The 11,733-nt window shown below is 42.1% G+C and overlaps 1 protein-coding gene across 1 annotated transcript in view; it reads left to right on the top strand.

Moving 5' to 3' along the window:
* Positions 1 to 10,085, top strand: part of HGD (homogentisate 1,2-dioxygenase) — a 43,295-nt gene extending 33,210 nt beyond the window's left edge. Inside the window, exons 11-14 of the mRNA XM_082712075.1 lie at positions 6 to 110; positions 2,556 to 2,682; positions 6,968 to 7,149; positions 9,734 to 10,085. Of these exons, the coding sequence (XP_082568201.1) occupies positions 6 to 110; positions 2,556 to 2,682; positions 6,968 to 7,149; positions 9,734 to 9,898 (579 nt within the window). The 3' untranslated portion in view covers positions 9,899 to 10,085. The remainder of the gene's footprint in view (positions 1 to 5; positions 111 to 2,555; positions 2,683 to 6,967; positions 7,150 to 9,733) is intronic.
* The last annotated feature ends 1,648 nt before the right edge of the window (positions 10,086 to 11,733 follow it).

The following is an 11,733-nucleotide window of genomic DNA, read 5'->3' as shown; positions in this document are numbered from 1 at the left end:
ATCAGGATGTCTCCCCATTCAATGTTGTGGCCTGGCACGGGAACTACACCCCATACAAGTACAACTTGGAGAACTTCATGGTCATTAACTCGGTGGCCTTTGACCACGCAGTAAGTCTGCACCATGGAGGGGCTCTGGGGATATGACAGCCCTTAGGTGGGAGGGTCCAGAGTAGGTCCCCAATATTCAGATTTAACTTTTCCAAGATCACCCTTGGAAGCCCAAGATATTGTCATTCCTCATTGTGCGGACAGGAATTTGAATCACTTGTGGCCAGGTTTTGGGGAAGGAGTAAATAACCAGCTACTGGGAGAGCTAAGCCTGACATGCCACACTCACCCTTGAACTTAGTTCTTACACGAAGTTTCACAGTAACTCCCATAGATGGCTAAAAACTTAGTTTCTTCTTGGCAAATGTATCCCCAAAAGAAACCAACTGCTAATGTCAGTGATAAAGTCATGAGAAAGAAACAGCTCTGGATTTGGAAAGTTCTTGATCCTGCTTACAAGTGCTGAGTCTGCTCTGTCCGGCTGCCTACTCCAGTGCCTCCACTCCGGGCTGTTTTTAGCAGTGATGGAGCAGACAGCCCTCTTCTAAAGTTCCTCAGGATATTCAGTGCCTGAATTTAAAAACAGAGAAGGTCTAAAGCGTGAACTCAGGGATATTTTTCACTCAATTAGAGGGCCACAAATAGGTCCCTGGTCTACAGGGCAAGCCCCCGAGGCCCCACATTCGTGATAAAGTGCTAGTTCTGCGATCCTGGGGGAAAGTTTATTTTGCAGCCTAGTTCATAATAGATTAACTTTAAAAAGCTGGAGGGATAATTAGAGCAGAAGCCAGAGAACCAGAGACAGAAAGATTACTCTGAGCCAGCTCAGCTCATCTCTAGGGGAACAAAACTACCTTTCTGAAGAGCAACAACTCATAACAAAACCAAAAGGGAAAAGAAAATGAGGCATCAAGCCCAAAGCAGCATTAAAAAAGATCCAGAGACATGAATAGAGCTTTATTTGAGTCTCACTACCCTCTCTTTAACAGTTTCAGATAATTTCTTAAGGCAGATGAAGAAGTGTAAAGTTTCACAGCAATAGGGTTGGGATTTTGACTTGCACAGGTCCAATCTTTGTACTGCTGCTACCATTATTCTCCCAAAATCCAGGTCTGATCATTCTACCGCTGCATTAGAAAACCTTTGCAGCCTCCCCATGCATTTAGGATTGTCTGAGCTCTCAAGCATACTATCTGATGCTCTCTACCATCTGGCCCTAGACTAGTTTTTTCACTACCAACTCTTAGCCCTGTGCCTTCTGCCAATGCATTCTGGGCTTTAGCTTTCTTGCCTCTTAAAAAAATCTCTGTGCATTTTGATGTCCTTCCTGTTTTCTATGCTTAAAATGCCTTTTCCTTTCCTTTCCCTTCCTTTCTTCCTTCTTTTTCTTTCCTCCCTCCCTCCTTTTTTTTTTTCTCCTTTATTTTCCAAGACCTTCCTCAAATATCACCACCTCTTTGAAGCCTTCCCTGATGCTCTTAGGTAGGTAGGCACTCTCTGTAATCCCTTGGAGTTCTACTTATAAAGTGAGATCACTCTTGGCACCTTGCTGTGGTCAGTTGTCCACACACCTGCAACCCACCACCATGACTAACAATGCTAAAGGGGCAAGGAATAGGTCTCTTTGAATCCCAGACCCTAACATGCCATGTGAGAGCAAACATGATCATTGATTTCAATGAAATTGAATCTCAATCTTTCCAATTTTAGAAAGGTTCTAGAGTTCTTTTAAAATTTCAATACTGTCCCCCCAGCCTATGCCCTCTACATTACCACCACCTAAACTAATGATGTAAGTGATGTATTTTAGATATGAGAGTCAAACAGGGGTAAGGAAAGCAATGAGGATACCATCTGGAATCTCTGTGATGCCCTAAAGAGAAGTATATCCTACCTACATCTGTACCAAAAGTTTGATTCTATTTTCACCTCACTCTGAGCATCCATTCTGCAGAGAACTCCCTGCAGCACATCCTAGCTCTGGTCATTCTGACCTGAGGTTTGGAGGCAGGCATGAGCAGGGTCTCAGAACCACAGGGTGATACTTGCATGAAATGGGGGCTCAGCAGGGTGAGAAAGCTGCTCCAAATCCTCTTAGTTGGTGTTAATTCATTTTGCTTCAAGCACAGCAAGAGCTGAATGTCAGATGAGTGATTTCTTCACCTCAGCGATAAGCTCAGTCTTCTTAGCTTGGCTTGTGTGGCTTCATCAGAAATTACAGTGTACAGGGTGCCTGGGTGGCTCAGTTGGTTAAGCCTGAGACTCTTGATCACAACTTCGGTCTTGATCTTGCCGTTGTGAAGTTAAGCCCCAGGCTGGGCTCCAGGTTGCGCTCCACGATGGGCTCTGCGATAGGCCCCACAATGGGTATGGAGCCTACTCAAAAAATCAAAAACAAAAACCTAGAGTCAGTTTGGAAATCCCTTCCAGTGTGGGTGACATGTGTACCATTGTCCAGTCACCTCCCTTCCATCATGGGCTCAGCGTCTCCTTGTGCTTTCACAGGACCCATCCATCTTCACAGTATTGACCGCCAAGTCTCTCCGCCCAGGAGTGGCTATTGCTGATTTTGTCATCTTCCCACCTCGATGGGGGGTTGCTGACAAGACCTTCAGGCCTCCTTATTACCACAGTAAGTCTCTATTTTACCAAGCCACATTGGAAACCAAAGAGACCACAAAGCGTGGAACATTAGCCTTTGAGAATACCACTTAGGGGTCTCTGGACACCATACTGTGCTGGCTTTCAGGATCCTGTCTCTGGAGGCCCTAATGCTGCTCCTTAGATATGTAGTTGCTGAAACCCCATGACTTCCATGGAGATGGTAGTGATGTGTTAACTCTGAGAAGGAAGTAATGCCTACAGCCCAGTTCCTCTGGCCCTAAAGAGAGCAGATAGGCCAATAAAGTTTGAAGCAAGATGTTTCTTTACATTTCAGATGCTTCTTTGTGGGGAGAGGGAATGGTGGGATATTGTTGGTTAGTTTGTTGTTTTTGGAAAGTTCTTTTCCTAAGTCTGGTTCAAGAGCCAGTAAAATGGCCTTCTCCAATTATTTTGGTGGGATAAAAGAAACTGCAGTCTGCACTAGGGAATGGACCCCATTCTGAAAGCAGTTTCTGTGGAGCATGTGTTGCCTAGAAGACAGATTTAGATCTTACTAAATCTATTATTAGATTTTATTTATTTTTATTTTATTTATTATAAATCTATTATTTTATTTTATTTATTATTACTAGCTGCTAATAATTACTGACCGTTTTCTATGGTTCTGTTATAAGGTCTATAAAACTATTAAACCACTTAATCTTCAAAGCAGTTATAAGAGGGAGGTAGTATCATTATCCCCTTTTTTTCAGAAGGTAAAAACAGGCATGAAGGATTAAGTAATTTGGAAAGATGGAGTAACTTGCTCAAGGCCTCACAACTAGTTAAATGGTGGAGTCAGGATTTAATTGAAGGCAATCGGATGCCAGAGCACACACGCACTCATGACCACTAACTGATGTGCCTAGCACAGTGCCTGATACACAATATGCATCTAATAAATATTTATTTTATTAGTAAATGAATCACCACAAATGAAAAAGGTATTTCATGGCTGCAGTTAATGAAGTTGGCATTTTTAATAGTCCAATAGCTAGCCATAAATCCAACCTAAAGGTCAGTGTACAATTCCACTTCCTGAAGATTTCATTTTTGTACATAGAGTTCTGGAAAGACTCTGAGGTGAATTTCAGCAGGAATATTCATAAAAACAAATCCCTTTCCTTAGTCAACCTCAGGGCCTTCTTTCCCTATACAGCTCCCCTTTATCTGTACCAGCTCCCAAATACCCCAGCTTACCAAGATACAACAGTGCACCGAATAGGCAATTTAGGCATTTATAGGAGGTACAGAAGTAGGGCCCTGAGGATGGAAGAAAACCACTGCATGGTCAAATTCCAGCACCACATTTTTCCGGTGACATCGTTATAGTGGAGGAAAGGATACAATTACCACTACAAAGACACCGGAGACTTTGTAAATAGAATCAAAACAAACTACCATCTTCTCTGAGGAGTGTTCTCTTGGAAGTTAGTCCCCTAGAAGACGTGATATCCAGGAGAGAGAATTGCTTTAGCTTTAACTTAGCCTGTACCTCACATGCTAGTTCTTGATAATTCATTATCTCACCTAGTGAAGTTCTTGTGGTAGAGGTTTTCAAATTTTCTTGTGTCACTATCACGGGCGGGCTTGTTAAAACACAGATTCTTGGGCTCCACCCCCTGAATTTCTGCTCCAGTAGGTCTAGGATGGGGCCTGAGAATCTGCCTTCATAACAAGCTCCCATAGGCTGCTGATGTTGCTGTTCCAGGAACCACACTTTGAGAACATTAGTAATATAAAAATCACTTAGAATGCCTACTAAAAAAAAATTCTTCCCAGCGCCCACTCTCAGAGAGTATAATTAGTTGGTTCTGAGGTGGAACCTCAGAATCTGCACTTTGAATTAGCAAGTCAGAGAAGTCTACAGGCCACACATGGAGAGATGCTGCCCTGCAGCTTGTCTCCCTGCCTAAGGAGCAGCCTACTAGAGCTATCTGCTACAAGTTTGTATTGTGCTACAGCTCTCAAGCCACTTTGGTTTGTATGTAGTTCAGTCTCCTGAAACAAATGACCTTGTGAAATGGCTCATAATATTTTTTTAAAAGACTCTCAAGTACATTTGGCCCAGGATAGATAGATATCAGAAAGGTATGGTTGCCTGAGTTAGTTAGAAAAACCACAGAACCCCAAGCTAAAATTATTTTTTCCAGAGATATTAAAATTATTGCTTTAGCAATAATCAAAATCTTTGCTACCTTGATGTGACTTTGTAGGAGAAGTGCAGAATTATTTCTGTAGAAACATTGCCTCCAGTCATCTTAATGTAGTTGAGCCAACTGGATTCAGCATTAATCAGAGAGGCAAGGCCTACCCTCCCCTGTCCTTTGAAATATAGAAAATGATATAGAAATGTCATCATCAAAGTCCTTGCTACCTAAATTCATATTCAGATCAAAGTTGAATTCTGGTATTGCTCTCTTCTTAAAATTAAGCTATGAAGGTGACCCTGAGGACCCATCCTAGGTTGAGGAGGATGACAACATATTTCAGTCATGAGCAGAACTTCTTTGAAAATATAGACATCTTACAGTTGCTTCTTTTCCTCTATTTCTGTTTCATGGAAAAATGAGTAGAGCTATGATCTGGGTCTTACTTTCTCTACAAGGGCCTGCAGTAGCATTTTGTTTCCTAGGCAGGATGACTATGGCTGCCTGGTCAATGACAGAAATATTCTGACACTTGGTTATACTTCACATGTAAGGAAGAAGGTTGGGGCATCTATCGTGCCAAATGTCCAGCTTTTCAGGGGTTGCCAATGCCGTAGCTTTCTGCTCTGTTTGTGGTCTGTGTTCTCAGCCCTTTCATGGGACAGACTATGAGAATAACTTTAGATAAGCTATTTCTTACTCCTCTATTTTTTACTCACAGCATTTAGCACAGTATCCAATGACACATGTGGGTGGATAGATAGGCAGATGGATGGGGTGGGGAATGGACAGATGGGTAGATGGGTGAATGAATGGAAAGGTACCTCAATTTTCTCAGGTATTGTATTTCTTTAATTCTTGCCCTAAGTATGTGGCTTTTCTAATAAAGAGCTTTCTTTCAAAAGAAACATATGATTGAAAGAGTGCAGACGTTGTGATTTTTGTCAAATTTTGCTGACTTCAGAAAGCACAACTAGGACCAATGGACTTCACTTATATATATATTTTTTAAGATTTTATTTATTTAATTTGACAGACAGAGATCATAAGTAGGCAGACAGGCAGGCAGAGAGAGAGAGAGGAGGAAGCAGGCTCCCTGCTGAGCAGAGAGCCTGATGCGGGACTCGATCCCAGGACCCTGAGATCATGACCTGAGCCGAAGGCTGTGGCTTAACACACTGAGCCACCTAGGCACCCTGGACTTCACTTATATTAAAGCAAATTTCCATTTAATATGAAAGACCTTTCTAAAACCCAGAGCTTTCTAAGAGTATGGTAAGTTGCTTTGTTGAGTAGAGAGCTCCATTCATAGCAAGCATGTAGGCAAACCCCAGGAAGTAATCTGTCAGGAATAATATAGAAATTCTTCTATATTAAGTAGAAGTAGTGATCCTTTCCAATTTTAAAATTTTAGGATTCTATGAAGAGAATATCAATGGAAATAGAAAGAAAAGAATGAATCTAAGAGTCATTTTGGAGGGTGGAAAATAAGATGACAGATTCAGATACAGAAGAAAATGTTTGTTATGCTCTATAGCATTTATGGAATGGTTTTTATAGCTCTAAAATCCTTTCACACAGATTATTGTTTGATAATAGTCTCCAAGTCTGGGGTTCTTTCCATTACATGACTCTTCCATCAAGACTTTCCCACACATACATTCCATCTTGGTTTCCTGGATTGGGAACCAGAAATATGGTGATACCATGTACTATTGTGGGGCTATCAGATCTGGGAAAGAAGATGATTTTAATATAGGATGTATAAGCCTAGATAATAGGGCACATCTATTCTTTATTATAACTTTCATTTTAATTATAATTAAAATTCTTGTCTGAGCAATGATTTTCTTTAGATCCAACATTATTTCTTTCAGGCAGTGGAGCTTAAGACCTCTAATAATCCACATGGCCATCAAGTAGAGTTTTGCCTACCTAGAGTTTCACACTAATGAATGTTTGGGGGGAGTGGGTTCCCATCTATCAGTATTTGTTGGGAATCCTTAAAAATTTATCAGATTCTCCTACCTTCTTGGCATTCCACAGAAATAATGCTTGAGAGGTCTTGGTACTTTACAGGTCTTGCCTTGAATAATAAAAATAATACTCTTTCAACCTTCCCAGGGAACTGCATGAGTGAATTCATGGGACTTATCAAAGGTCATTATGAGGCAAAGCAAGGTGGGTTCCTGCCAGGGGGAGGCAGCCTGCACAGCTCAATGACCCCCCACGGGCCTGATGCTGACTGCTTTGAGAAGGCCAGCAAAGCCAAGCTGGCACCCGAGAGGATTGCTGATGGTACCATGGTAAGCCAATCTAATGCCAGGCTCTGGCAGCTTCTCGGCTTCCCAACCTTCTCGAGAGGAGTGGCTTTTATTTATTTATTTATTTTTTAATTTCTCCAAAGACACAGACATGGAGTCAGGAGAGGAGAGTGTGTCTGTGTGTGTGTTTATTCCCATGTGTGTATGTACACACCCCTATATGTATACTAGACACCTGATGTGGTTGGGTAGAAAGAGCTTTGGACTCGAGTCAGACCTGAGATCAACTCCTAGCTCTTAGTTCCTGCATGACCTTGACCAAGTCACTTAACTTTGTGCTTTCATTTTCCCCATCTGTATAATGGGTGTGGTAGCCATCCTAGCAGGTGGCTATATTCAACCTTATACACTGTCCAGCACTGTTAAAATACAAGGGAATATTATTAATATTATCTGTAACCAGCCCAGAGTACATATGCAGTTGAGGTAATCCTCTAGGGCCACAGTCCCCAGGGATGCAGGATGTCACCTTCTGTGGAGTTCAAAGCCAAGGAGGATCAGGAAGCCAGGGCTTGTGAGCAGCAGTTCTCAGCTGTTTTCTCATTTTCTTTTGCTCTACTTTGGCATGGGATGAAATTGATGGGACTGAAAACTTGTTTTGTATTCTTCCTGTATCAGGCTATAAACATTAAGCCTGAACACAATCACAGTTGGTGGCGGTACTTGATTTTTATTTTATTTTTGCATTCTTGGAGGTGGAGTTTATGGACCACAAGGAGTAATTTTATGCTCAATCATATGCAAATTTGCTTTACATTTTTAAACAAATGTCTTCAATGCTACCTGACTTTAAAATCAATAGCACAGACCTGCTTGACTGCATGCCCAGATTGCAAACAGAAAACATTATCTGTCCCTCTATCCAATGCAGTTTGTTTTCAGTCCCAACTCTAGGACCAGAGTTGATGGAGCTGATCTGCACCAGGAGGGTACAGAGTCCCATCTGCTTGGCCTTGGCTCTCTTTCTCTTTCCAAAGGCCTTTGCAGAATTATATCTCTGTGAGATGTGATTTGACAGTCTCAATCAAGCTATTGTATCCAAAGGCTCTTTGAGGTCTATGGGCTACCCAGAGTTGTCACTCAGTAATCTTTGGTGTCCAACTTGGCTTTGGACAGTCAGTGTTATCAGGAAGCAGTGTTCTGCATCAGAGAGGCAATGACAAGACTGTTTATATGAGGAACAAGACTTTGGGAAATGCCTGGGGCACTAGGCAGAAAGAGCTCTCCTGTGGAAGGGATTAAAGGCAGGGGAGACTCTGGGTAGCCAGAGAGCCCAGACTACTTGGCAGGGGAGGTCGTGGCACACTACCTAGACCTAACTTTGGGTCTCCATCACCATTTCCCATTATATAATTTGGACCCAGGCCCATCGATACACCTTACCCTTATTCCAGTTTGGAATAAACAAACTTTATACAATACTTTCTTCACAGCTCAGCTGGAATGGGGTTTTTTCACTCCATTTAGACAGCAAGGCTCTTAAGAAGCAGTCCTCAAAGAGACAACAACAAGAATAGCCAAAATAATAACACTTATATCTGAATAGGGCATTATAATGTATGCAACACTTCCATATGTTCTCATCTAGACCTCATATCAAGCCTGTCATGGGAAGTCAGGCAAGGACAATCATCTCCATTTTTCTCTACATGAAGAAGCCAATGTATATTAGATACCAAACATTAATGTGGGTTCTCAGAGTTGTGACACAGTAGAACTTTAACTTCCTTTTGTCCATCTATATTTTTAAAATTTCTAATAATGTGAACATGTAAGAACTGTAGGGTTTTATTACGTTTTTGGTTTTATTTTATTTTTATAAGCCACACTGGGTAGGGAAATCAGCAGTTGGTGAAGCTGGAATGTTTAAGCTGCACCAAGTACTTGCATATTCTTTCTGTCAGAGAGAAAATCCTCCTGAACATAGTGGGACATCCACCACGCAAAATCTTCTAGGATAGGGTTTTTTAAAAGTGCTACAGCCCTTCCTGCTTCCTCCTTCCTACTTCCTCCTCCTCCTTATGCTGTTTTCCTCCCTCTCTTTTCCCCAGCCCATCTCTTGATCAGAGTTCTAAAAAAGAAAGCTCAAATCCTAGCTCTTCCACTTCTTAGTACCATCACCAGCCACTTCCCAGCTTTGAGCCAGAGTTTCCTCCACTACAAAATGGGGAGCATGGCCTCCCCACAAGGACATAGCCATAGTGAGTGATGGCCCCTAAGAAGATGAATATTCCTAGGACGTTTTTGCTTCTACCTTTGGATGTAGTAAATTTAGGTCCATAATGCTATAGGACAATGTGAGGCTTACATGCCCAATTCCATTTTAATTGAATTAAATGAAACATGGAAATCAGAGAAGTTAAGAGTCCTGCACAGAGTCTCACTGGCTTCTAAGTGGTGGCACCAGAGCCAGAACCCCAGGTGTGAGCCTGCTATCCTCACTATGTTAGCACACAACTTATTATTCAAAGATTCTGCCTACCTACATCTTTATTCTTGACATCAAATTGAATATGTTTTATTATCCAACTCACTTATTTCTTGCCCCCCTCTTCATTTCCTACAGGCATTTATGTTTGAGTCTTCTCTAAGTATGGCTGTCACAAAGTGGGGGCTCAAGACCTCTAATTGTTTGGATGAGAACTACTATAAGTGCTGGGAACCTCTCAAGAGCCACTTCACCCCCAATTCCAGGAAACCAGCAGGACTTAACGGAGCATTGCTGCCATAACTAAAAATGGATTTATGTGGTTTTGTTTAGAATCATGCCCTCTGGCAGTATGGAGGAGGGGATGGGTTAAAATGGGAACTCATTTTTTTCACAGGCAAGTAACTCAGGCATTTGGAGAAATGTATTTGAAAAGTTCTATGTCAGCTTAATTACTCAATAAATACTTGGCTGGTGTTCTGTGGAAGTAGCAATTGGTCATAATCAAGTCTTGATGAGGCATACCTATATTGGCCAGGACTGGGGGTCCATGAGATTGACTCAAGATCAAGAGCCCTTCACATGAGTTTAGCCTGCATGCCTTTGTTCCAGGAGTGCAAATCCATGGTGTCTATCACAGACCACAAGACCAAGCCACAAGGAAGGACCATGATCAAGGGTCCACAAGGAAGGACCAAGGCCAAGGTCCCAGGCATAGGAAAGCATAGGTGTTCAGCAGAGCTCTATATATCCAGCACCATCCTAAAACAGATGGACAGCCAGGCCAGCAGGCTGTCTGATCGTGTAGTCATGTAGCAGCCAATATGGATGATTATGGACAAGAGGCCCAGCCACTAAGAGTGAGCATCATTCACTGAGGGGACCAACTGCCCTGATTTCCCCATTGAAAGCCCCTTATCTCAAGATACGCTAGGCCTGATCAAACCAGAGTACTTGGGCCCCCTATTATTCACTCATATATCAGTCCATTTGGCAACCTTTCATTGAGTCCTTCCTATGTGTCATCTACAGCATGAGACACTGGGGGTGAATGATTGAGAAGAAAGAAGTCATCTCTTCCCTCTCTTAGTGAGCTCACAGTCTGCGGAGATCAGGGCCAAAGAAGATTAAGGCCCCAGCACAGCAGAAAGCCAAGCAAAACTGAGGCAGCACATGGTGTATAAATGCTGTTCCTAACAGATTCCCTCCTGTGGCTGGCATCCCTTCCAGGGGACTGGGCTGTCCAAGATTTTGGGGGTGAGCTGATTTGGTTCTCTTGGAGAGAATAGACAGGGAAATCAGAACAGAAAAGAATGGCAAGTGTGTTTTTTACTCTTCTAGTTCTATAGATTTAGCATATCACTTTGTTACCCTAGTAATAATTTTGATATGCTGCTATCAAGTTTTTATTTAACAACATGTAGTGAGAGTCAGCTATATATCAGGGCCTAGAAATTAGGGTTGCTAAATAAAACACAAAATGCCCAGGTAAATTTGAATTTCAGATAAACCCTGAATAATTTTTGGTACAAGTTCAGACATATAAACCTGTATTTTTATTTGCTAAATCCAGCATCCCTATGTGGGATATGGTACTCCAGGAGATAGATATGGTTCTCACCCTTATGGAGGCTACATTCTGAAGAGGGAGACTGATGAAGTAAACAAAATAATTACAAATTGTGAAGCACACCAAAACAAAACAAACAGGAACTGAGATGTGAATAGCATATGGGAAGGGGAAATCATTCTTTAGAGAAGATCTTCAATGAAGAAGTGCCTACAAGATAAGAAGAAGCAAGTCATTGGAAGGGTAAGGTTGGGCTGGGGGTATAGCACAGAGGAGGAGTCTTCTAAAACAAAACAAAACAAAACAAAACAAAACAAAAAGCCTTGTAGTTTCAAGGAACTAAAAGAAAAGCAATTGTGCAGAGCCCAGGAAGCAGGAGCAGGCCATGGCGATAGTCTTGGCAAGACACAGCATTGTCCTAGACTAATGAGGTGACAGCAGAGACAGAAGTGGGTAAATCCTGAGAGCCCTTGTTCATGATCTGTATGCAAGGGATGAAGGGAGGAGCAGTTGAGGACAGAGCCAAGATGACTGGTAGGATTCTGGCAGTGGTATTTCATGGTCTCCA

Source organism: Mustela nivalis, assembly GCF_964662115.1.
Source record: "Mustela nivalis genome assembly, chromosome: 1".
Classification (NCBI taxonomy): domain Eukaryota; kingdom Metazoa; phylum Chordata; class Mammalia; order Carnivora; family Mustelidae; genus Mustela; species Mustela nivalis.
Note: the sequence above shows the minus strand (reverse complement) of the source record. Positions and strands in the feature narration are given on the sequence as shown.